Source organism: Oncorhynchus mykiss, chromosome 4 (assembly GCF_013265735.2).
Source record: "Oncorhynchus mykiss isolate Arlee chromosome 4, USDA_OmykA_1.1, whole genome shotgun sequence".
Classification (NCBI taxonomy): domain Eukaryota; kingdom Metazoa; phylum Chordata; class Actinopteri; order Salmoniformes; family Salmonidae; genus Oncorhynchus; species Oncorhynchus mykiss.
In genome coordinates this window covers 29,655,933-29,682,321 of record NC_048568.1, presented here as the reverse complement: position 1 = coordinate 29,682,321, position 26,389 = coordinate 29,655,933, and the positions used below count along the sequence as shown (strand labels likewise).

The 26,389-nt window shown below is 44.5% G+C and overlaps 1 protein-coding gene across 2 annotated transcripts; it reads left to right on the top strand.

Annotated features, from left to right (window-relative positions):
- Window positions 1-49: 49 nt before the first annotated feature.
- Window positions 50-26,389, top strand: LOC110522457 (leucine-rich repeat and fibronectin type-III domain-containing protein 5). 2 transcript variants are annotated; one of them, XM_021600873.2, is made up of 6 exons: window positions 50-723; window positions 19,502-20,418; window positions 20,722-20,896; window positions 21,111-21,450; window positions 24,275-24,575; window positions 24,694-26,389. In XM_021600873.2, the coding sequence occupies exons 2-6, from the start codon at window positions 19,528-19,530 to the stop codon at window positions 25,303-25,305; spliced, it is 2,319 nt and encodes a 772-aa protein (XP_021456548.2). In that variant the 5' UTR covers window positions 50-723; window positions 19,502-19,527; the 3' UTR covers window positions 25,306-26,389. The 2 variants fall into 2 exon arrangements, with proteins under 2 accessions (XP_021456548.2, XP_036831969.1); XM_036976074.1 differs by lacking the exon at window positions 50-723 and having other exon boundaries at window positions 18,467-20,418.

Sequence of the window (26,389 nt, the reverse complement as noted above, 5' to 3'; positions counted from 1 at the left end):
AGTGCTGGGGGCACCCTCTATTACCATTCCAAGCACAGCACCTCTAGCCACCCGCGAAATGGAGCTGGCTCGGTGGCGGGGAAAGGTTGACAGTAGTCAACGACATCTGTGACGTCCAGACCGGATTACACATTGGGTCTGGCGGGGTGTCCGTCTGAATTAGGTCGCGTTGAGCCAGCATATCATGCGCGGACCTGCCGACAAAAAGCGATGCAAACATTTGGCTGCTGTAACGCGATCCGAATTCAGCACCCGCCGTCAGTAGACAGCGCCGAATAGATAGCTGCCTGTCTCTTCAAAGGCGTTTTCTCTGCTAAACGGTGCATGCTGGTGGAATGCGCAGAGTCAAGCCACTGTGTTGAAGCTGGAAAGCTGCAAAGCTGCACCCTCAAAGCGATAGCGGGACCCTATTCACCTGCAGTTTTTTTTTAGATAGGCAACTTCCAGTGAGCATTTTCCACGAAGATCAACCAGGGAAGGAACGCGTTGGAATGTTGCTTTGTATGCTGGTCATGGATTTCTTGAAGGGCATCGGCGGTTTCGAAGGCCATTGTCACAGACTATTGTAGGATCCAGCGCACATTTTTGGGGTCCTGAGTCAAGGAACCCCCATTTACATTGCACAGAATTTTGTCAAAATGCATTGGCGTTCATAACAGCATTTGTTGAAGAATGTACGCGGTACTACCCTAGATCGAACATAACTGATGTTCCGTCTTCAAGGTAAACTTTTACCTATATTTTATAGCCTACCATACATTAAACGTTAGCATCTGCATCACATTGCTGTTGAACTCTTTGGGGGAATCGCATTTGAGGAAATTGCATGGGGAGCAGCGGTACGGTTTTTAGTGCAATGAGGCTCCCATCCTAATTGCCTCTCTCACGCCGGAGTAGGCTATATGAAAACGTGAGTAATCTCCTAAATAGTATAGTTGAAAAGCTTTTTTTTATTTATTTAACTAGGCAAGTCAGTTAAGAACTAATTATTATTTACAATGACGGCCTACCCAGACGACGCTGTGCCAATTGTGCGCCGCCCTATGGTACTCCCAATCACGGCCGGATGTGATACAGCCTGGATTCGAACCAGGGACTGTAGGACGCCTCTTGCACTGAGATGCAGAGCCTTAGACCGCTGCGGCACTCGGGAGCTCCATAACACTATAACACTGCAAGGTCAAAAATTCCCATCATATGATGAGAAAGGCGCGGTCAGATTAAATGTGTATTTATAGAACCCCCTTGCTTGCATGTTGAGGTTTTTATTTTATTTTTCTAGGTGAAATTGAGAATCATGTAATGTACCCATTATCGTTTTGTCCACTTACAGATGCATGGTGGATCACATCAGATTGAATTAAGATATGAAATGACTGCGCTCGTGCTCGGCATGATATTAGTTCTTATCAGTCCAACCAAGATAACTTGCAGTGCTAAGAAAGAAAATATGCCCACGCTTAATTAATGCCATACACGTCCCTTACTAAAATGCAAATGAGGCATTTGTCATTCACTTGTTATGTTGTTATATAGCATATAATAAATTAGCCCGGATTGACTAGAGCAGCCAAATTAATTAAGGACTGGACAAGGTATAGGTTAGTCAAACATATTTATGTTGATACAGGTCTCTGATATATGAATATGTGACCCTAATGAGTTATAAAGGTGTTTCTTATTTTTGTGTCTGTGTTGGTTATCATCTATCTTATTATTCATGGGAGCCTGAGAGGCACAATTGTGACTAGCACACCATATCCCATGAATGCCTCATTTCACTGATATTCTTTTGCTGACTGCCAGAAAGGCTACAACTTCTTCTTTGATCACTTTCTATATTCAATATCACACATTAACAATATTAATCACCACATAGCCTTCCCATTAAAGACAATGCTTATTTATGTCTTTCACAAACGTGATTCGTAGTCTAAAAAGTGAGAGATGTGCATAGAAAGTAGTATAGTTCCTTCCACCACCAACCCATAAAAAGAGCTGTGGCTTGGGCTTAAGCAGAATGAGCACATCGACCAAACTTACATTTCCTACGCCACAGTAGCTTGCTGAAAGCACAACATATTCAATAGGAAAGGAAACAGTTGGCCTATTGATTATTCGGCCCATAGGATTGGATGTATTTGCCTGGAGAAATAAACCATTCTCTCTCTAAAAAAAAACAGATGCATTTTTGAATCTTCAGGTCAAAGGGAAAAGGATGGCTCACACCTCAATGAACATTTCAGCTCTGAAGGCAGTTCTATTGATACAGCGGGGCCTGTTCAGTCAGCATGCTAAGATGCCCTTCTCCATGGTGAAACTGAACCAGCAACACCCCAGACCTCACAGCCCTTTGGGATCTCATCCACTAGAGAACGTAGCTGGCAGCTCATTACATCCAGGGTTAAGCTAACTTCAGCCAGGTTACATATCTTATATCAGTGGGAAGAAAATGGAAGGTATGAAGCATTATTTTATGCCTCCGTGTCTGACGGTGTGCGTGTGTGTGTGTGTGTGTGTGTGTGTGTGTGTGTGTGTGTGTGTGTGTGTGTGTGTGTGTGTGTGATAGAAAGACCTATAAGATCAGTTTGATTCAGTCACCCCATTCATTCAGCTATCCTAAATGTAATTAACTTTTTCCTTCATCATTCAGAAATCAATAAAGTGTAACCTCAATGGCAAACAAAACACCAGCAGTTATCCTCTCTGGGATATGTGGGTGTCCCACCTCGCCAACAGCCAGTGAAATTGCAGGGCGCCAAATTCAAAACAACAGAAATCCCATAATTAAAATTCCTCAAACATACAAGTATTTTACACCATTTTAAAGATAAACTTGTTGTAAATCCAGCCACAGTGTCCGATTTCAAAAATGCTTGACGACAAAAACACATCAAACGATTACGTTAGGTCAGTACATAGTCACAGAAAAACACAGCCATTTTTCCAGCCAAAGAGAGGAGTCACAAAAAGCAGAAATAGAGATAAAATGAATCACTAACCTTTGATGATCTTCATCAGATGACACTCATAGGACTTCATGTTACACAATACATGTATGTTTTGTTCAATAAAGTTCATATTTATATCCAAAAATTTCAGTTTACATTGGCGTGTTATGTTCAGTAGTTCCAAAACATCCGGGGATTTTGCAGAGCCACATTAATTTACAGAAATACTCATAATAAACATTGCTAAAAGATACAAGTGTTATGCATGGAATTTTAGATCCACTTCTCCTTAATGCAACCGCTGTGTCAGATTTCCCAAAAACTTTACGGAAAAAGCAAACCATGCAATAATCTGAGTACGGCGCTCAGACACAAAAACAAGCCATGCAGATACCCGCCATGTTGTGGAGTCAACAGAAGTCAGAAATAGCATTATAAATATTCACTTACCTTTGATGATCTTCATCAGAATGCACTCCAATGAATCCCAGTTCCACAACAAATGTTTGTTTTGTTCGAAAAGTCCATAATTTATGTCCAAATACCTCCTTTTCACGCGTTTAGTACACAATCCAAACTCACCAGGTGCGGGCAAGTCCAGGCGAAAGTTCAGACAAAAAGTAATATTATAGTTCGTAGAAACATGTCAAACGAAGTATAGAATCAATCTTTAGGATGTTTTTATCATAAATCTTCAATAATGATTCAACCGGAGAATTCCTTTGTCTTTAGAAATGCAATGGAACGCAGCTAACTCTCACGTGAGTGTGCGTGATCAGCTCATGCCACTCTGGCAGACCCCTGACTCAATCAGCTCTCATTCCCCCCTCCTTCACAGTAGAAGTCTCAAACAAGGTTCTAACGACTGTTGAGATCTAGTGGAAGCCGTAGGAAGTGCAATATGACCCCATAGACACTGAATATTTGATATGCAATGACTTGAAAAACTACAAACCTCAGATTTCCCATTTCCTGGTTGGATATTTTTCTCAGGTTTTTGCCTGTCATATGAGTTCTGTTATACTCACAGACATCATTCAAACACTTTTAGAAACTTCAGAGTGTTTTCCATCCAAATCTACCAATAATATGCATATATTAGCAACTGGGACTGAGTAGCAGGCAGTTTACTCTGGGCACCTTATTAATCCAAGCTACTCAAAACTGCCCCCCAGTCCCAAAGAAGTTATCTATGAACAGGACCAGAGCCCTATACTACGCACATGGTTTATGGAGTTATTGAGGTAACTTTGGTCAACTCTGAGTTCAACCCTGGATAACCGGTACCACGGAAGTGGCTCACCTTTTAGCCAGGTACATTTCTATGGCAATGAATCCTTCAGAACTAACCTGCTCCCGGGTAGGCTAACACAGGGCTAACTCCATTTATCCTGAATGAAGTGGCTGAGCTGTGAGTTGAGGGTAGTGAGGTATAATAACAACTAGAGGCTGCCTCCAAGATGCCTGACCTTTGTTGTCAATGTAATCTACTCACCTTCGCATATGCTGTTTCGTGGTTGCTGCCATCTTTCTTACTGGGATTACTCCGCCTGCACTCTAGCAAACATGCCCCGGGACTCTGACAGAGCACGCGGACAGCTAAACAAGCCAACCGGAACATACCCTGGCTAGCTGGGGTCATGACATCAGAGCATGAATATAAAATGTTAATATCTTCAGTTGTGAGGGATGAGGGAAAAAATTGGCCTCAGCGACAATAATTTGAATAATTCAATGCAGGTTTTGTGTACAAAGGTGATGACTAAAGTGTCTTATTAGGAATGTTCAAATTTTACTTCTTTATGGGGCCTTCAATGGGAATTGTCTTTCTCTGCTGTGATTCAGATAAACTGCAATACCAAAACAATACTGTGGGTGCAGTCAAAGCGTGCTTCCAGACCGGAGTCCTGGCCCCTTGTTTGAGTACCAATGAAATCAGATCCCCCTCCATCTGGCAAAGATTGCATTATCATCCTCTTCATTTGAGGAATACCTATCACATTAGACATTTATCAAGTGGGAATGTATTTGAAACTTCACACACAGTAAAACTTGTTTGTGCCTTAATACAATGTTGTATTGATAGGAGTGAGGGAAAAAGGTGCTGGTGCATTGATCCGCACACCAAAGATGGCATTAACGATAAGTAATAAAATGAAGACGACACTTCAAAAAGCCTATTTCACACCTAGTTGCTGAATTTGCAAGACAACTTCTCTCATTTTGATTTCGGCACAAATACAAAAAATGTGGCACTGACTCGCTTGTTTCAATGAAGAGTTGATTTAGACTATTTATGTGCGACCTGCACACGCAGTTACAAGACTGCTATAGTTAGCGTTAGGCGGACAAGCAATATCCACTGTTGTAGTATGATTAAAGCCTGAGCTGGAATGTGAAGCTAACTGAAGCTGACTAACTTTAGAAAACTCTGAGTAGATCTAGCTTCAATCGTAGTATACCTCTCTGCAATAGTAGCATTGGAATCCAAAAGGTCAATAAAATAGTACTGTCTCTATGCAGTATTGGGTTGTCTGAGAATGAACCTTTCAATACATGCCAGCCCAAAGTGTTGTTTAGGTGTTGCCATGGTATCAAGAATGTCACCTAAGAGCTGCCAACCTTAATCGCGTTGGCATTAAGGTTGGCAGACACACTGATATAAATTGCTATTTCAACAAACACACAGTCTCTGTTTCACAAACCCGTAGGCACACATACACTCTCACTCACTCTCTCTCTCTCACTCTCACTAACTCACTCACTCACTCACTCACTCACTCACTCACTCGCACGCATTCAGGCACACGCGCAGGATGATGTGTTCAGGTCTGACCTACTTAAACCATTTAAACCCAACCTGACAGTTTAATTAAGGAATGTTTTTAATCAAACTATCTAATGTGTTGAACAATTCCCTCCAGGTCAACAAATCGGAAAGTGTTTATATCAGCATAAGGATATTTGGAATGCTACCATGGCCTTAATCTGTTTCTCCTTGTGGAATATACAAAAGGGAAAACAAATAAACATAAATATAGGTTGTATTTATAATGCTGTTTGTTCTTCACTGGTTGCCCTTTTCTTGTGGCAACAGGTCACAAATCTTGCTGCTGTGATGGCACACTGTGGTATTTCACCCAATAGATATGGGAGTTTATAAATATTTTATTTATTTTCAAATTCTTTGTGTATCTGTGTAATCTGAGGCAAATATGTGTCTCTAATAGGGTTTTACATTTGGCAGGTTAGGAAGTGCAGCCCAGTTTCCACCTCATTTTGTGGGCAGTGTGCATATAGCCTGTCTTCTCTTGAGTTCCAGGTCTGCCTTCAGCTGCCTTTCTCAATAGCAAGGCTATGCATTTTTGTAAATTCTTTCCAATGTGTCAAATAATAATATTTTTGTTTTCTCATGATTTGGTTGGGTCTAATTGTATTGCTGTCCTGGGGCTCTGTGGGGTCTGATTGTGTTTCTGAACAGAGCCCCAGGACCAGCTTGCTTAGGGGGCTTTTCTCCAGGTTATTTTCACTGTAGGTGATCGCTTTGTTATGGAAGGTTTGGGAATCGCTTCCTTTTAGGTAATTGTAGAATTTAAAGGCTATTTTCTGGATTTTGATAATTAGCGGGTATCGGCCTAATTCTGCTTTGTATGCATTATTTGGTGTTTTACGTTGTACACAAATGATATTTTGCAGAATTCTGCATGCAGAGTCTCAATTTGGTGTTTGTCCCATTTTGTGAATTCTTGGTATGTGAGTGGACCACAGACCTCACAACTATAAAGGGCAATGGGTTCTATAATTGATTCAAGTATTTTTTGCCAGATCCTAATTGGTATGTTAAATTTATGTTCCTTTTGATGACATTGAAGGCCCTTCTATCCTTGTCGCTCAGATCATTCACAGCTTTGTGAAAGTTACCTGTGGCGCTGATAGTGGGGGTTGGGCGTGTTGCTCTGCTCACGGCCTGGGCATATGCCCTGCTGTCATGTTGAGGTTCTTGCTGCAGGGGTGGGGGCATGGGATGGGCAGAAGAGGCATAGTTCTGATATGGGGGGGCTATATTGGGTGTGGCCAGGGTTTGCTTGGGGTGTGGCTGGTTATACTGTGGTTTGGGTGTTGGTCCTCTTGGCATGGATTCTCTCGTTGCAGGTCCTTCGGGGGTTCTTGCAGTTCTGGGAGGGTGTCTCGCTGGTGTGGGAGGGGTGTCCGTTGCTCTGTTGCTCCTGTGTGAGGTGCTGGGGCTACGGTTGAAGGTGACGTCCTGGCAAAAGTTGGGATTGCTGCCTTGTAGAGATGGACCTGGTCATAAAGGCTATTCAAGTCAATGGTGGAGTGGTGGGCCAGGTATACATTAGGTTTTGAGGCACAGTCTCATAAAATGCTTGTATTCACCTGTTGTATGGTGGCAGGGTGAAATTATTTTTGTGGTAGCAGGGTGGAGATATACCCTGACGAAGACAGCTTGTCTGTCGAAAATGTTGGTCATTACATTTTTGCATCTGAGCTCCGAGAGAGTGCTGCTCTCCTTTATTTTTTCAAGCAAGGTGGAGATAACCACTTGTGCGTTGGAGATAGTGGAATAAGCTTTTTCAATCACTCCCTTGAGTGCTGTTGACACCTTTTCCTGCTGGGCCCTTAGGTTATTTGTGCCCGTGTGAGTTATGATGTGGCTGGGGACCCTAGTCTGTCCTCTGACAACAGCTACAGGGCACGCCTAGTGTTTAGGCACCAGAGTTTAGCCACTTTGTGTTTGGGAAAAAGTTTATTCTCTTTGAGGCAATGAGGAGCACAATCTCTGGCTTTTGTGTGTCCTCAGTGAATGTGGGGTGGGGGGGAGGGGGGGGGGGGGGGGTTGTCAGGAGAGCTATGGGGGAGCTGACAGGAGGGCTGTTAGGGGGAGTGGTGTCTGTTGGGTTGGTGGGTCCTTGTTGTCTGTCCCATTGTTGTGTTGAGGTTGTGGTCCGGGTCTGTGGTGGGCTGTTCTGCTCTCTGTCACACCTCAGCTTTCTGACCTCGTCCTTCAGTGCCATGTGTACCTCTTAAGTTCTCTCACCTCAGTCCGTAGAGCAACCAGCTCTCTCAGACAGCCGTCCATCTCCACCTTCTGCCCTTCGGGTCTTGTTTGGGGGGTGTTGTTGTGCTTGCCTGTTTTGTAGGCTTTTTCTGTCTGGATTGTGTGAACTAGCTCTCTGAGCTCCACCATGTCTCTCTTCAGCTCTGTGAATGTATCCCTCTCAAGGATGGAGGAGCAGTGCAGTTGTGGGTCCTGGGTGTGTTCAGTGCTGGGGGGGGGGGGGGGGACTATCCTCGTCTGCAGGACAGTTTGAAGAGATCAGATTCACTCAGGATGGGGGAGTTGTCACAGAGAGCTTTTCCTGCTGTGCTCTCTCTTTGATCCCGTAAAATTCCTGCTGGAAATGTATGAAGATGCCCTGCACCATTACTGTCACAGACTTGTACACGTTGACAGAGGTTGTTTCAATTTCCTCAATGTCTAGTGTTCATAGTTTCCATCCTGGGCCAAAACCCTCTCTCTTGACATAGGGGTAGTGTGCTCTTATAGCACTGTGCCATGCCAGGGGATGGTCTGTGTGGAAAATTAAGTTGCTTATGTTCTCCTCAAACCTCTGCATTTGGGCGGTGAAACTCTCCTGCCATTGTTGGGCTCAAGAGTTTTCACACATCTGACTTCACACTTCAGTGCATTTTGAAGGTGCTGTCAGGTCTCTTCAATTAGCTTGGTTGAACTTGGTAGCTTAGTATACTTATTACCTTAGCTTTATATAACAAAATAACCTAGAGATTATTGTATTTTACTTTTTGGCTTCAGAAGTAGCTTCAGACTGAATATTACTCACTCAGTTTTGTGTTGGATGGTATTTCCATGTTCTGCTGTATTTCTTCTGCAGATTTTGGTTTGTTAGAAGTTTTTTCTTGATAGTCCTTAGTAGTAATCGTCAATTCAGGTCAGATCTTGACTGAAGGTTTTAATGTTGAGGTTAGTATCTTGTGTAAGTCTCTCTCTCTCTCCCCCCTCTCTCTTTCTCGCCCCCCCTCTCTCTTTCTCTCCCCCTCTCTCTCCCCCAGCCTAGCAGCAGAGTGTGATGATGCAGTAGCTTTCTCTACATGAGCCCCAGCATATGTTAGACCATCTGAAAACAGATCCCTCGTGACCTGACTGGGCCTGCTGCAGAAGGAAGTGTGTGTGTGTGTGTGTGTGTGTATGCATGCATGTGTATGATGCTGCATAAGGCTTTTTTATGGGCGATCATTGCCCCAGGGAAAGCATACAGTAGATATCCTCTATCTAAACAATGGTATGCTGCTGCTGCCTCTGAGTGTATCTGTTTAGCTGGAGGTTGTCTAGCAAACTGCTTTCAATTAGGAACATGTGTTAGAGGGTGTGTGCGTATGCGTGCGTGTTTGTGTGTCTCTTCACAGTCTGTGTTGTGCCATGAGGTGTTTTTTAAATCTGGTTTTACTGCTCGATTGAGTTACTTGATGTGGAAGAGAGTTCCATGTAGTCATTGCTCTGACTTGGGGACTGTGAAGAGACCCCTGGTGACATGTCTTGTGGGGTAGGTATGGGTGTCTGAGCTGTGTGTTTTCTGTGCTTTCGACACATCAATACCTCTCACAAAGACAAGTAGTGATCATGTGTGTGTGTGTGTGTGTGTGTGTGTGTGTGTGTGTGTGTACTGTATGTTCTCTATGTTTTCTAAGGGTTAAAATTCTAAGATTGAGTAGATTATTAATTCAATAATTGATTGATTATCAATGTTCATTTAGGTGATGAGTGTGGCTTGCTATGCAAATTGCTGTGTAGAAACCCCAACGTAAAGGATCGGCGTCCCGTCAACGGGACAGTTGTAAATTATGCAGCGACTTTTGTCACCATCACAGATTTTAGAGAAACAACAAATGTCGGTACATACAAGTGTCCTTTATTGGCTGAAAGCTTAAATTCTTGTTAATATAACTGCACTGTCCAATTTACAGTAGCTATTCCTGCGAAAAAATGCCATGCTATTGTTTGAGGAGAGCTCCTAACAACAAACACTTTTTTCAACGCGATAGGTTTGATAAATTCACCTCTGAAGTTGAAATGTGTACTTACATTCTGAAATCTTGCTCTGATTTATCATCCAAAGGGTCCCAGAGATAACATGAAGTGTCGTTTTGTTAGATTAAATCCTATTTCATATCCTAAAAAGGTCCATATAGCACGATCGATTTTATATTTCCACTCGTTCAATTTGCAAAGAAAGGAATCTGTGAAAATCTAACTCTAAATGGTGTTTCAACCAGTCAAATCGCGTTCGTATGTATTCCTCAGAGATCCTAGAACATAATGAGACTTCACTATATCATTAGGAGTGTAGTATATCCTATAGGACACCATATTTGGTCAGAGAGCGACGCCTTCATGGCACGCCGATGACGCGGGTGGTCTTCATTTTATCGACTGTATCTTTGTCAAATAAGCACTAATCGGGGTTAAACAAAGCTAGCTAGATAGCCAATGAGCTGGGCTCGATGGGAATATCCGTGTCTGTCGCAAAATGTAGGTGCTAACCTTTTGCGACAGCATGCCTTTTCCTTTTGGACAAAAATGATACGAATATTCAGTTATGAAGTTATGAAAACTGGTTGTATTGCAAATGTTGAACTTATAATAGGGATACTAATACTGGAAAAGCTAAATCAAAGTCCAAGTATACAGATTTGACGATATTTTTGCAGAAAAATTTAATATGAATGCCAATGTCTCCTTTACAATTTGCCCAAATGTACCTGTGTGACTTCACACTAAATTTAATGTAGTTCGCTCATGCTTCAAGTTATCCGGCTGCACATACACTGCTGCCATCTTGTGGACACCATCATAATTACAACCAGAGTGATGGCTAGAACCGGGACCTTTCTCCTGCATTTCAAAGATGGTGGTAGAAAAAAAATTGTTGTTTTTTTCTTTGTATTTTCTTCTACCAGATCTATTGTGTTATAGTGTTTCCTTTCAAATGGTACCAAGAATATGCATATCCTTGCTTCAGGGTCTGAGTTACAGGCAATTAGTTAGGCAGTTAGTATGTCATTTTAGGCGAAAATTGAAAAAAAGGGACTATCCCTAAGAAGTTTTAAAGGCAAAATTAGGTAGACAGGCTCCGACATGGATTTCCTGCTGCTCCCCATGTCTCGGCAATGGGGTTGTCCCTTTTTCCTTACAAAACAAATTTAGCAGGGATTACTGTTGTAACCATTCTCTTCATGTTTGGCTGAGTTTTCACAGGTGAAAAAAGCCTAATCTCTACGGGGTGAATCAATATCACGTCTCCAGTGCCATTTGAGTCGGAAAGTAGCAGGTCCGCCCCGCCTCATTGCACATCCAGAGGCCGTGCCATGCACAGCAGAAGGCTGGTTGGCACACACACACACATAAACACACACTCAGACACGCATACTAACTCACTATATCTCTATCACATACACAAACACACACACACACGCAAACCCTTATATACACACAACCACTTTGAGTCAGGATCATTTGCCATGCTTAAGGAGTCATAACTTGTCCATTTAACAATTACACAATAGTCCTTTTGTTATTGACTTTACTTTCGGACCTCTCTGCTAGGGCTACTACTCCCCTTTCACCAGCACCAGCCACCAGAGCAGTCAACACAGGACAGGGAGTCAACACATTTCTATAACTGTTGTACTCAGTAGTGGTAAAAATATCTATAAAACAGGGTCATAAACCTGTTCTCTAAGGGAATTAGATGTATTGTAGTCATAGCAGCGGTGTTCATTGGAATGTCAGATCAGGGAGACAGTGTGTGCTCTGCTCTCTCTACAATTATATTACTGTGTTCGATGACCAAATCTGCCCACGAAGGACCACCACACCACCTTCTTGTTAAAGTGAGCACAGCACAACAAGGTGAGTCCAAAAATGTCTTGTATGCTGCTGCATAAATTATGTAATATGCCAGGGAGATATGTATACAGTAGCTAAGAAAGTAATACTAAGTGTATGTTGTGAAGTAAGCTGTTAGTAGCCCATGTGCCTCATCCTAATAATTTGGTCTATTTTCACCTCTTAATTTCGCCTACTGTTCTGACTTGGTGGTGCACATCTAGCCTATAACCTGTTTTTGAGAAATGTAATCATTGAATATTGTAAGAGGTTTCATTGTCTGCTTATATTCCCCTTTATTTATCCTACAGTTCTGACTTGGTGTACAGGGAGAACACTGTAAAAAGGCCCATGTTCTGAATTCTGTCGCTGTACATTTCAAAAGTGCTGAACAAATAGTTACATTGACTACATCCGTCCTAGCTCGCTCATTAATGTCTTAATCACGATTACGGATTGTCTCTTATCCGCTTGTCATCCCCTTATGCTATAGTTTGTACATCTAAATTGTCAGCAGACATCACATTTGTTAAAGCAAGTCAGCCATATCAGTTATGCTTTTTAAGAGGCAGTAAATGAGGCTGAATGAACTGTTTCACTGCCCGACAAGGCTCCGCTGATAGTCAGATGTAGCAGTGGTAAGGTGTTGGGACTGCTGTTGGGACTCTGCTGTTGGGATAGGTTTATGTAGGCCATAGTGCAATTCATGTATTGTTTAGTGTTGTGTTGTGGCTTTACTGACATGCATTCCAGATTTATTTTTAATTTTTAGATTTACATAATAAAATCCCCACTGGCTACGAGACTCGAAATTGAGCTCAGGTCCATCCTGTTTCCATTGATCATTCTGGAAATGTTTCTACAGCTTGATTGGAGTCCACCTGTGGTAAATTCAATTGATTTGACATGATTTGGAAAGGAGCACACCTGTCTATATAAGGTCCCACAGTTGACAGTGCATGTCAAAACACAAACCAAGCCATGAGGTCGAAGAAATTGTCAATAGAGCTCAGAGACAGGATTGTGTCGAGGCACAGAAGGGTCTGTGCCTACCAAACCATTTCTGCAGCATTGAAGGTCCCAAAGAACACAGTGGCCTCCATCATTCTTAAATGGAAGAAGTTTGGAACGACCAAGTGTCACAGTTTCTCTGTTATTTGATTGTTGTTTCCTTAGGTTATCCCTGGAGGGCACCCTTACCCTGTTTTCTAGTTTCCAGGTTACCCTAATTATAACTTATTGGATTCACCTGTGTTTAATTACTTTCTCTGTTCACCTGGTTTCCTTGTTATTTAGTTTCCTCAGTTGGCCTGTATCTTGACCTGTATCTTTGCTTAGGTCTCATGTTTTATTAGTGTGCTCTTGTGCGGTTGCCTTGTTTCTGTTAAGACTCTGGGTAAAAGTTAGGGATTTACCCTTATCTCTGCTTGCTATGTTTCTCTGCGCCTGGGTTCGAGTTTGTACTAGTATTATTGTTACAGTAGACCTAAGCCTACAATGGACCCAGCAGAGATTTCTCAGTTGTCCGAGGAACATTCAGAACTCCACAATTTAAGGTCGGCTCTCACCCACCATGGAATTGTGATTGGTCGCCATGAGGATCAGCTGCAGACATTGTCGGATGATTTAAGAACTCTTTTGTCCGCTCTGCAGACAGGACAGATGGGAGCACACGGCTGCTGTATCTGTGGCTGTTCCTAACCCTCCACTCCCTACCAGCTCAGCATCCCCTTGGGAGACTCATCTCCCGGCACCGGAGCGATATGAGGGGCATCCTGGGAGGTGTCGTGGGTTCCTGCTCCAATGCTCGCTGGCCTTCAACGTTTCCCACAGAGCGTTCCAGAGTGGCATACCTCATCTCCTTGCTCTCAGGACGGGCTCTGGCCTGGTCCACGGCCATATGGGAGCAGCAATCAGACATTTGTTTTAATTGGCAAAGCTTCACCCAGGAGATGAAGAGGGTTTTTGATCACACCATCAGTGGCAGGAACACTGCTCAAAGACTCATTGTGCTTCGGCAGGGCAGCATAGCTGATTAGGCCATTGACTTTCGGACACCCGCCACTGAGAGCGGTTCAGCCTTTCTGAACGGACTCAGTGAGGTTCTCAAGGATGAACTGGCTTCCCTGGACAACCCTGACACTCTGGGGGAGCTTATCGTTCTGGCCAGCCGGATTGACAACCGGCTTCGGGAACGTCGTCATGAGAGGAAGGGTTCCCAGTTGTTTCCAGTATTTCGGGTTCCGCTAAAGGAGTCGATTTTTAGTTTGTTCCACTGCCTTATGCTGAGTTTGCTTGGCCTGTACCCTGTTAGAGTTCTCAATTCGGCTCTGGTTCTCCTTCATATCCTTCAGAGGAGCCAATGCAATTGGGACGCACAAGACTTTCCGGTCTGGAGAGAAGGCACAGGATTAACGAGCAACGTTGTCTTTACTGTGGACAGTCTGGACATATCTGTGCCTCCTGTCCCGAGCTGACGGGAAACGGGATGACTCGTCAGTAGACAGGAGAATACTTGCGAGTCAGATACAGTCTCCATCTCCCGACACATTACGCACCTTGCTTCCGGCCAACCGCGTTCCTCGGGATTACTGGGATATGGGTCAGGTCTTCTGAAAATGAAGGGCCAGTGAACTGTCTCCTCACAGGTTCTACGATTGTGCCATCAACCTCCTGCCCGGCACCACTCCTCCGAGAGGAGGGCTGTGTTCTCTCTCAGGTCCAGAGACCGCTGTCATGAACAATTATGTTAACTTCTCTAGGGTAGGGGGCATTATTCGGAATTTTGGATGAAAAGCATGCCCAAATTAAACAGCCTGCTACTCGGGCCCAGAAGATATTATTTGCATATAACTGGTAGATTTGGATAGAAACCACTCTAAAGTTTCCAGAACGGTTAAAATAGTGTCTGTGAGTATAACAGAACTGATTTAGCAGGCGAAAACCTGAGAAAAATCAATTCAGACGTATTTATTTTTTTGGTTTTGTAGTTTTCTATTCAATGCCATTACAGTATCCATTGACTTAGGACTCCATTTGCAGTTCCTATGCCTTCCACTATATATCAACAGTCTTTAGAAATCATTTCAGGCTTGTATTCTTATAAATGAGGGAGTAAGACCAGTCTGAATGAGTGGACCCTGACGTGTCACAGAGCTTTTTCATGCGCAATCCCGAGAGTGTGCATTTCTTGTGTACCTTATATATTGACAACATTATTGTCCGGTTTGAAATTTTATAGATCATTTAGGCTAAAAAACAACCTGAGGATTCAATATAAACATTGTTTGACATGTTTCTATGAACTTTACGGATACAATTTGGATTTTTTTGTCTGATTGTTTTGACAATTTTGACGTTTGAGCCTGTGGATTACTGAAGAAAACACGCTAACAAAAGGTTTTTGGATATAAAGAGACTTCAGCGAACAAAAGGAACATTTATTGAGTAAATGAATGTCTTCTGATTGCCACCATATGAAGATCATCAAAGGTAAGGGATGAATTTGATCTCTATTTCTCAGTTTTGTAACGCTTCTGCTTGGCTGGTTACTGTTTGTAATAATTTGTCAACTGGGCTATGTTCTGGGCTAGGTATGCTTTCGCCGAAAAGCATTTTATAAATCTGACACTGTGGTTGGTTTAACAAGAAGTTAATCTTTAAACCTATGTAAAATATGTTTTGTTTTCTGAATTTTTATAATAAGCATTTCTGTATTTGAATTTGGCGCTCTGCAATCTCACTGGATGTTTGCCAGGTGGGACAGCACGTACCCTAGAGAGGTTTTAAGGAGGCGCTGGCGGCTGGTTTTATTCGGCCTTCCACTTCACCTGCAGGAGCGGGTTTTTTCTTTGTTGGAAAGGGGGATGGGGGATTACGTCCCTGTATTGATTACTAGGGTTTAAATAACATTACCATGAAGAACCGTTACCCTCTTCCTCTTATGTTGTCAGCCTTTGAGAGACTCCAGGGAGCTACAGTTTTCTCAAAATTGGATTTACGGAAGGCATGCAATCTGGTGCGCATCAGACAGGGAGACGAGCGGAAGACAGTGTTCAACGCCCCAAATGGACATTATGAGTACCGTGTCATGCCGTTTGGACTTACAAATGCTCCAGGCCCTGGTAAATGACGTGCTGCACAACTTCCTTCACCAGTTCATGTTTGTGTACCTGGATGACATCCTCATCTTCTACAGGTCCATGGTTGAACACATCCAACATGTTCCCCAGGTTCTTCAAAGACTCCTATCTTACCACTTGTTCGTGAAGGCCTAAAAGTCTGAATTTTCCATTCCTCAGATCTCCTTCCTGGGGTACATCGTCTCAGGACTGTGTACGGATGAACTCCCAAAAGGTAGAATCGGTGATCAACTGGCTGCGGCCCAGCACAGTCAAGCAAGTCCAGTGTTTTTGGGGTTTTGCTCATTGCTACTGGAGATTTGTGAGAGACTTTAGTTTGGTGGCTGCGCCATTGACAGCGCTCACCTAGGGCTTGGCTGGGCATGTAAGCTGGACTCCTGCTGCTGAGAAGGTGTTCCAGGACTGGGCAGTCTATGGATCCAGAAGAGGTGCTGCACCATGAGCTGGGCCGTCTCCTTTGCCAAGGGTAGTCTGGGGAGAGGAATGAAGTGGGTGGCCTTGGAAAACTGGCCGACCACAGTCAGGATGACAGTGTTGCCCTCAAACGGGGAGAGACCCATTACGAAATCCAGGGATATGTGGGACCAGGAACGGTGAGGAACAGGCAGAGATTGCAGAATGCCAGCCGGAACTTGCTGAGGAGTCTTGTTCTGAGCACACACTGTGCAAGCGGCGACGAATGCGGAGACATCAGGGACTATGGTGGGCCATCAAAGCGTTGTCGCACAAATGCCAGGGTCTGGTGGGACCCCGGGTGGCAGGCCAGTCTAGAGGAGTGAGCCCACTCCAGGACCGCGGGGTTCGGCGGGGAATGCTGTGCCTTCCGGACCTGTTTCCCTATACCCCAGCTGAGTGTCGTTGCCAGGCACGAGGTGGGAAGGATGGTCTCAGGCACCAGGAGTAATAGCCGTGGGGCTATTACAGCGAGACAGTGCATCCGGCTTGACATTCTTGGATCCCGGCCGATATGAGAGGGAGAAGTTGAACCATGTGAACAGCAGGGCCCATCTAGCTTGCCTGGAGTTGAGGCGTTTAACGGTGAGGAGATACTCCAGATTTTTGTGGTCGGTCCATACGATGAATGGGTGTTCCGCCCCTTCCAGCCAGTTCCGCACCTTCCAGCCACAACTCTTTGTGTTGATCCTGTATTGCCGTTCCGCTGGCAATAGCCCAGCTCTACGTAGTTGCATAGGCTCGGGAAGCGGTGATTCAGCCATCTCCTTCGACTCTCAGGGAAAGTCGGGAGGCCTCGGGTTCTCTCGGCAACGGGATCATCGGGAACTTCCATGACGACTTGGAGGCAAGGTGGAATCCCTGGACGTGAGAGCAAAGTCGAATTTCCTCTCCCTCCGTCGTTCCCATAATCGCCCATCGATTCATATGATCAAAGCAATGAGGGAATCGAGATCCGTAGGTAACTCCCGAGCAGCAAGCTCGTCCTTGACCTCCTCCGAGACGCCGTGCTGTAACATATCGAACAGTGCTTCCTCGTTCTAACCAGTCTCCGCTTCCAATGTGTGGAAATTCACTGCATAGTCAGCCACACTGCAAGAGTCTTGCCGATGCTGGATTAGCTCGCGGGCAGCTTCTCTCCCGGAGAACAGGGCGTAAAAAACCTTCTTCACCTCTCCCACAAAACGCTCCAGACTAACGCATATTGCCGGCTGCTGTTTCCATACAGCAGTAGCCCACGTGAGACCCCTCCCGGACATCAGTGTGATGACTGGAACGATCCGAGGGGAAGGAGGAGGGCTGAAGCTCAAAAATATGGGCACACTGAGCTAGAAACTCAGACAGGTGCTCGACCCTCCATTGAAGTGTTCCGAGGGGGTTAAACGGGACTCCCGAGAAGGTGGAGTGGCTGATGAGATGTTGTTGCTAGCAGCTGGGTTACTGAGGGGCTGTGGAGTTACCACCGTGGTAGGCTGCCTCCCAGACAGCCCGTGGAATTGCTCCAGCAAACTGTTCAATGCCCGGTCATGGCGTTGAGCCAACGTTTGGACCCCCTCCATAAGGCCACGAAGCAGTTTCTCATGCCTCCCGACGGTGGCTCCTTGGGAGGAGATGGCGTCGTGCAGCTGGCCCGGTCTGCTGGGTTAGTCATGGCCAGTTCGTACTATCAGGATAAGGTAAGACCCAGATGCAGACCGTGTCGAAGTAACAATATTTATTACAGTAACAGGGGTACAGGATGGCAGGCAGGCTCAGGTCAGGCAGAGGTCGTTAATCCAGAGACGGGGTAAAGGTACAGGATGGTAGGCAGGCTCAGAGTCAGGGGCAGGCAGAGTGGTTGGGTGGGCAGGCTCAGGACAGGCAATGGTCAAAACCAGGAGGATGAGAAAAGAGAGACTGGGGAAAAGCAGGAGCTGATACAAAAACGTTGGTTGACTTGACAAACAAGTTGAACTGGCAACAGACAAACAGAGAACACCAGTATAAATACACACGGGACAATGGGGAAGATGGGTGACACCTGGAGGGGGGTGGAGACAATCACAAAGACAGGTGAAACAGATCAGGGTGTGACACCTGTTGTATGATTGTTTTGTTCTGTTTTGTCCGAACCCCAGGAAGAGTAGCCACAGATAGAACGAAAAGCCAGATATTTTACCAGATGTATATATGTGAAGCATCCGGTTGGCGTTTCCACTCACTACCAAATATGGTGATGAGAGGAAGCCCAGTGGCAGGCATTGTGAGAAGATTGTGAGAAGATGGAGCAAGATGGATTTTGGTCGACATTCTGCTAATTTTCTCATCAATGAAACATTCGATCTCCATACAGTTTTTTTCTGTTTCCAAAACGAGAATCTATAACGAACAAAGCAGACCCTGCTTTGTAGACTTTACCCTTTGCCAAAGTTTTTAAAAATTGCGTTGTTCAGGAGTGCAAGAGGGAATTGAGTTACTGCACACGTGCATTTCACAGAGTAGGCGTTCCCTAATGGAAATATGCAAATAAATGCTGGAACATGACAATAGGATCTCACTAGCTCATGCTTGACTCTGCCCATCTCCTTGCTTGTTCTGCCCACTGATTAATTTGTTCCCATTGGAAACCACAGGCTCTGGTCTGTCTTGGGTTAGTTAGAAGTATCTTTGGAGTAGCTCTGGAAAAAGTAACTAATGGAAATCCAAATAAACATATCAAATTCTCTCTCTTGTTTCTACTTCATTATTTTTGTGTGGGTGTATATGATGGCTTTGTTTTGTGATTTGATTGTACCCCAGGTTCCAGGAAGAGTAGCTGTATCCAAATAAACAAAAAAATATTTTCTCTCCAGTCTCTACTTCGGCGTATGCTCCCATCCTGTCAGTGGATAAAAAGGACCTTGGATCAGTCTGGTGCAACTTCATCCAATTGCATGTTATTAAAATACTTTCTCTCTCCTATTTGGGGGGAAATTACCTTAGATCAGTGTCTTGGGGTTATCTCCATTCAACATGTAGGATATTAAAATGCTTTCTCTTTCTTATCTGTCCAGGTGTGTTAGCCTAACTGCAAATCCTGATGGAGACCCTGTTAGTTTACCTGATGGTACTTGGCATGGCTGTAAAAGCCCACAAGGTCCAGGTGTGCCCAAAACGCTGTATCTGCCAGATGCTTAACCCCAACCTAGCAACCCTCTGTGACAAGAAGGGCCTCCTCTTCGTCCCGCCCGACATCGACCGTCACACCGTGGAGATGCGTCTGGGCGACAACTTCGTTACGAGCATCAAACGACGGGACTTCGCCAACATGACCAAACTGCAAGACATGACGTTGTCTCGGAACACCATTGGCTCCATCTCGCCTCACGCCTTTAAAGATCTGGAGAACCTCAGAGCCTTGCATCTGGACAGCAACCGTCTGACGAGGCTCACCAACGACACCTTCAGTGGGATGTCCAAGCTCCAACATCTCATTCTCAACAACAATCAACTGATTCATATCCACATCGGGGCCTTCAATGATCTCACAGCTCTAGAGGAGTTAGATCTGTCCTACAACAACTTAGAAAGCGCCCCCTGGGTGGCCATCCAGAGAATGACCAGCCTCCACACCCTGGGCTTGGACCACAACATGCTTAGTTACATTCCTGAGGGAACCTTCTCTGGCCTGCAGAAGCTCAAACGCCTTGACGTCACATCCAACAAGCTCCAGAAGCTTCCGCCAGACCCAGTGTTCCAACGGGCCGGCGTCTTGGCCACATCAGGGAGCTTGGGTCCGACGTCATTTGCGTTGAGTTTTGGGGGGAACCCACTGAGGTGTAACTGTGAGCTGCTGTGGCTGAGGAGGCTGAGGAGGGAGGATGATCTGGAGACATGTGCGGCTCCGCAGCACCTGGCTGGGCGATACTTCTGGACCGTGTCTGAAGAAGAGTTCCTCTGTGAGCCCCCTCTTATCACCAGACACTCCCAGGTAAGGCTGAGATGATACAGTCACAACACATCATTGGTAAATAGTATCGCGATAACCCAGTGATAACAGTATCATGATAACTGACAAAAGATGCATTATCAAGCGTGTCACTGAACACACCTTTTGTTTTATAACATGGTCAATAATAAAATATTGATAGTCCTCCCTTTCCAAGATAACCACTTTTATTGCAATGATTGCCTAACATTGATTATCGTGCTATTGCAAATCATGATAACTGCTTTTGTCGCGATCACTCTAATTATCACAGTAAGTAATATCGTTTACCCTAACACCATCTAGGAGCTGCGAGCGTTGGAGGGTCAGAGTGTAGCTCTGCGCTGTAAGGCCAGGGGCGACCCAGACCCCATCATCCACTGGATCGCCCCAGACGGCCGGCTCATGTCCAACTCCTCCCGGGCTGCGGTGCACAGTGATGGGACCCTGGACATTCTTATCAGCACTGTGAAGGACTCAGGTGCGTGTCATTGAAATGTCTGTTATGGTGATTATGTTGAGGGTTTCTGTTTGTATGCTTCGGGTTTTAACAACCCCTGAGGCCGGTTTTTTAGACCATTTAATCCAAATAAAAATTATTCTTTGATGAACTCTGTTCTCTTGTTACATTTAGCTTCCCCCTTCATTTGAAAGGAAACAGAAAAGCAAATAAATGTTCTCTATCTCTCCATCAGGCTCCTTCATCTGTGTTGCCTCCAACCCGGCCGGGGAGTCCCAACAAACTGTTGACCTGGTGATCGCCAAACTCCCACACATCACCAACAGTACTGTGGAGAAGGAACAGGACCCAGGTTCTTCTGATATTGCCACGGTAACGAGGATGGGTGGTGGTGGGGAAGGCGGAGGAGTGGTTCCACTGGGAAACACAAAGACGAGCCAGGAGAAGAAGGTGGTGATTGCTGAGGCCACGTCTACCTCGGCCCTGGTCAGGTTCAGCTTCCAAAGAAGTATACCGGGCATCCGAATGTTCCAGATCCAATACAACGGAACCTACGATGACTCTCTGGTTTACAGGTGAGCCTTGGCTTCTATAGGCAGAAAAAAAGTTAATTTATCTTCCGTCCCTCTGTGTTTCATAATTTTCCTTCAATTCGCAAGAGGCTGAATGTATCTCACAGGAGAAACCATCGGAGCGAGTGAAACAGCGTCCCTCTGTCTCAGTATGTGTAGGCCATCTATCTGATGCTGTCTGGTCAAAAATAATATGACATTGTTGCCACCCATAGCATTGAATGCAAATGAAGCCAGCGAACATTTGACTTCCCTTGATAATTTTTAAAATAAAATAGTAGCCAATCAGCTAAACTAAGTGAGCTCAACTGTGAATGGTCCTGGCGCACCAACAAAAAAAAGTGTAAAGGGAAGCCAGTTTGGATTTGGCTTCACACCAATCACGAGCCAAATGACATTAACAGAAAAAACTTGAATTGTTGCATCTCATAGTGTCTTAGGGATGGTGCCAGGTTTCCTCCAGATGTGACGCTTGGCATTCAGGCCAAGGAGTTCAATCTTGGTTTCATCAGTCCAGAGAATCTTGTTTCTCATGGTCTGAGAGTCCTTCATGTGCCTTTTGGCAAACTCCAAGCAGGCTGTCATGTGCCTTTTACTGAGGAGTGGCTTCCATCTGGCCACTCCACCATAAAGGCCTGATTTGTGAAGTGCTGCAGAGATGGTTGTCCTTCTGGAAGGTTCTCCCATCTCCACAGAGAAACTTTGGAGCTCTGTCAGAGTGACCATCGGGTTCTTGGTCACCTCCCTGACCAAGGCCCTGCTCCACAGATTGCTCAGTTTGCCAGGCGGCCAGCTCTAGGAAGAGTCTTTGTGGTTCCTAACTACTTCTATTTAAGAATGATGGAGGCCACTGTGTTCTTGGGGACCTTCAATGCTGCAGACATTTTTTGGTACCCTTCCCCAGATCTGTGCCTCGACACAATCCTGTCTCGGAGCTCTTCAGACAATTCCTTCGACCTCATAGCTTGGTTTTTGCTTTGCCATGCACTGTCAACTGTGGGACCTTATATAGACAGGTGTGCGCCTTTCCAAATCATGTCTAATCAATTACATTTTTAGCTTTGTCATTATGGGGTATTGTGTATAGATTGATGAGGATTTTTGTCATTTAATCCCTTTTAGAAGAAGGCTGTAACGTAACAAAATGTGGATAAAGTCAAGGGGTCTGAATACTTTCCGAATGCACTGTAAATTCATACATTGTCATATTCAGGTTATGTGGATTCTGCAAAATTATAGGTTTAAGGTCTATAGGTGATTAGATCATGTTGAAATCTTGAAGTTGAAATGGTGCTGGAATAGTGGAGGCAGCTCCTGTTTCATTGCAAACTCTCTGTGGTTCTAAATCAATAGTTGTTTAGTGGTGAAAATGTCAGAAACATTAACTTGCTTGACCATACTGTAGTAGGTCATGTAACTGTTTGTTTGCTCTCCGGTTTTGTGATGAAACAAAGATGTGGTTGAATTTATTCTGCCACTGTGTCTTCTTATTGTCTCGGCCTTAGACCTATATATCACGGTGGCAAGGGATATGAACTAACAGGTTATAGAGCAAACAACACAATTATCACAACACATACAGTACAGTAGGTTGTAATATAGCTATTTTCCTGGCTTGGCTTCCCCAGTGATTTTACCCACGCACTGCTGCTGTATATAGGGACTGTTTTTGGAGTCCTTGATGATTGATATTGATGCCTCATTTCAACTCTCAGAGCCAGGCCCGAATGAGAACTAACAAGAACCAGGCACAATGGTCTTTTGTAGTAGTTCCTGATTGGTGTTGAGTGACTATTATGTTGTTTAAAATGAATGTCAAATGTGCACATTCTCATTAATGATTAGCTATTTCTCTAATTGTGAAAAGTAATTCATTTACTGACATTCTTATTCAGTGACTTACAAAGTCACCTAGGTAACAGTGTGTATAAAGTACACACAACATGTACACCAATGGAAATACCTCATCAACAGCATGAAAACAAAATGTCAGCACTGAGCTGTAGGGCAAAGCCGAGATGAAAGAGACAGCAGCATGTTACACAAAGCCTTAGAAGATCTTTCAGGCCTCTTCTGAGAAATCAGTCTACACAAGGCTCTTTCATCTGGCAACCCTTTCACTCCATATTTGAAGCTTATATTCATGACACAATATGACCATTTAACACACACTTTTATCCAAAGTGACTTACAGTCTATGTCAGGGCTGGTAAACTCCAGTCCTGGAGGGCTGAAACATTCTGGTTTTTGTTTCTACCTGGTAGTTAATTGAGCTCACCTGGTTTTCTAGGTCTGAACCAGTTCCTTATTAGAAGGAGATGATGAAAAACAGAAGTGTTTTGGCCCTCCAGGACGGACATTGAACAGGCCTGGTCTACACATACTTTACATACGTTGTGTTTATGAGGTCCATTTGTGAATGAATAACACACAGTTTTGGTCTTTCAAGCATACAGCGCCATGGCCCAACAACTGAGCCATTGGACCTATTGTGACGGTCTCTTCTGAGAAATGGGTGTGCAGACAATCGTTCATCTTTCATGCTTCCGACTTCTCACTGGGTGTTTTTGTGTCTCAAGGGCTTGGGTAAAAATAAAAGATGAATCTCCATTTCCACAACTAGGACAATGAAGTATTCTTTTTTTATCTTCCACCCCTTTCACAACACATTAGCAATTCAACTTTTCATTGTGATTCTGTTACAATCTGAGACATAACATTCTCTCATCTCTGAACACTTCTTGCAATATGATTTATAATTGGTCTGCAATTGCCCTAGTATGCTCTCAACTCTTTCATTCCACTCTCTCTCTCTCTCTGTTTTCAGAATGATCCCTCCGAGCAGTAAGAGTATCCTGGTGAACAACCTGGCTGCCGGTACACAGTACGACCTGTGTGTGCTGGCCATCTACGACGACCTGGTGACCTCCCTGACCGCCACGCGGGTGGTGGGGTGCATCCGCTTCACCACCGATCCCCAGTACCTCCGCTGCCACTTCATGCAGTCCCAGTTCCTGGGAGGGACCATCGTGGTCATCATCGGAGGGATCATCGTGGCGTCCGTCTTATCCTTCATCGTCTTCCTCATAGTGAGGTACCGAGTCTGTAACCAAGGCGATGAGGATAAGGTAGGAGTATTGAGTATTGCTCTTTTCTTTGTTACTACTGTCTCTGTACTGTTGTTATTATACAGCTGATGAGGTCATTTCTCCCTGGGGGATCAATAAAACCTCTCTCTTTCATAAGGCTTTGGAAATGGGTGAGATCCGGTCTCTGAGCAGTGATGGTCAGCTCCAGGGCTGCGGCGTCCCCAAGTCCATGTCCAAGTCTCTGTCCAAGCAGATTCTCTGTCTGGAGAAACCAGAGAAGGTGGATGAGTATCTGAGGGTGGGCATTCCTCCCCCTGAGCTGTTCAAGCAGCAGCGATCCCCAGTCCTGACCACCACCACATCCACCAAGCCATCCATTCCCGACTGCCAGACAGATGTGGAGTTAGAGAACACAAACCGGAATAACTCAGCGGAAGCTAAAATGGTTGTTTCCGCCGTTTCCACAAAATGGACAAAGGTCGCTAGAGGGCCAAGCCCCCCTGGAGGGTCCTCCCACCATTACATGACAGTGCCAGCAGGGGGCGTGAGGGTGAACAGGCGGCACTCTCTGAACATGGACTCGTACAAGGAGTGCTGCTACTTCAGCCTGGTACAGCAGCAGCAGCCAAAGCCTGGTAGGGGTTTGCGCTCCAAACACAGTCTGTCCACGAGTGGAGAACTGCCCCAGTTGGAAAGTGCAATGGCAAACATACACAGAAGCAGAGACAAGCTGTACGGATCCGAGTGGCTTCTCGAAAGCACTCTATGATCAGGATTTTACAGGTTTATAGGGTTTTTGTTTTCTTGGATTGGATTTGTGGCCTGTGGTGGAGCAGACAGTGACTTTATACCTTGTTCAGACTGTTACTGCAGTCTTTAGTCTGCAAGACCCACAGATTCCTCTTGTATTTCTGAAGACAAGGAGGCCAAACAGGGTTTTAAAGGACAAATGTTTAACATTTGATTATCGACCTTAAAGCAAATATCTTCTCAAAGTCATCTTTATATTGACTTTGGATAAAACTGAAGGCACCAAAAAATGTATAAAGCAACTTCATGTACAAAATTGTTGAGTTGTGTAACATGTTATGCGATACACCCGTAAGTGTTCGCATGGTTTTGAATGCAGATGGAAGTCTAGCATTATTTAGAGAGAGAGGTAGAGAAAGGGATGGACGATTATACTTGTTATAACATTGCCTGTAATGTAAAGTGATTACAATCACTGTGTAGACTATGAATGGACATATTTCTTGTCATCAGTTTTCCAGACGGTTGAAGACATGTCTTAATTAACTCGGTGGCATTTGGAGGGATTGCGAATGTGCAGAACACCCCAGACAGAAGTGTAGAACAGAATGTAACCAGGCTGTGTGTGACATAGCACCCTATTCCCTATAGTGCACTCTGGTCAAAAGTAATGCACTATATAGGGAATATGGTGCCATTTAGTCTGGTGACAGAGCTGGATATTTTTCATCAAGCTGCACCAGACACGCAGTACAATGCAGCATTCACGTTACCCGGCGGCATCGATTGAGCTTAATACTGCCCTCTTGTTTGAATCAGTACATTTTATCACATAATTACACATAGGATTATTGTCACAGCTGATATGATACTTCAAACAAAGACATGATGACTAGAGTGATAAAGGATGTGTGGTCCATTTTCATGTTTTTTACAATTATTAAAACATTGTTTGTCATGTCAGGCTAAGAATCGTTGTAAATTGACTTGTCGGTGAAGAGGAAACGAAAGCCAAAAAACAGTATATGAGAAGTCGGCTCTTGATTTAACTGTTGTTTCTGTTTGATGTTTACCAGTATAAATAAACCAATGAGAAAAAGGAA

Coding starts and splice junctions, on each gene's coding strand:
- LOC110522457 (XM_021600873.2), top strand. CDS start 19,528: ATGGAGACCCTGTTAGTTTACCTGATGGTACTTGGCATGGCTGTAAAA. Junction 20,897..21,110: donor CAGCACTGTGAAGGACTCAG/GTGCGTGTCATT, acceptor TCTCTCCATCAG/GCTCCTTCATCTGTGTTGCC. Junction 21,451..24,274: donor GATGACTCTCTGGTTTACAG/GTGAGCCTTGGC, acceptor CTCTGTTTTCAG/AATGATCCCTCCGAGCAGTA.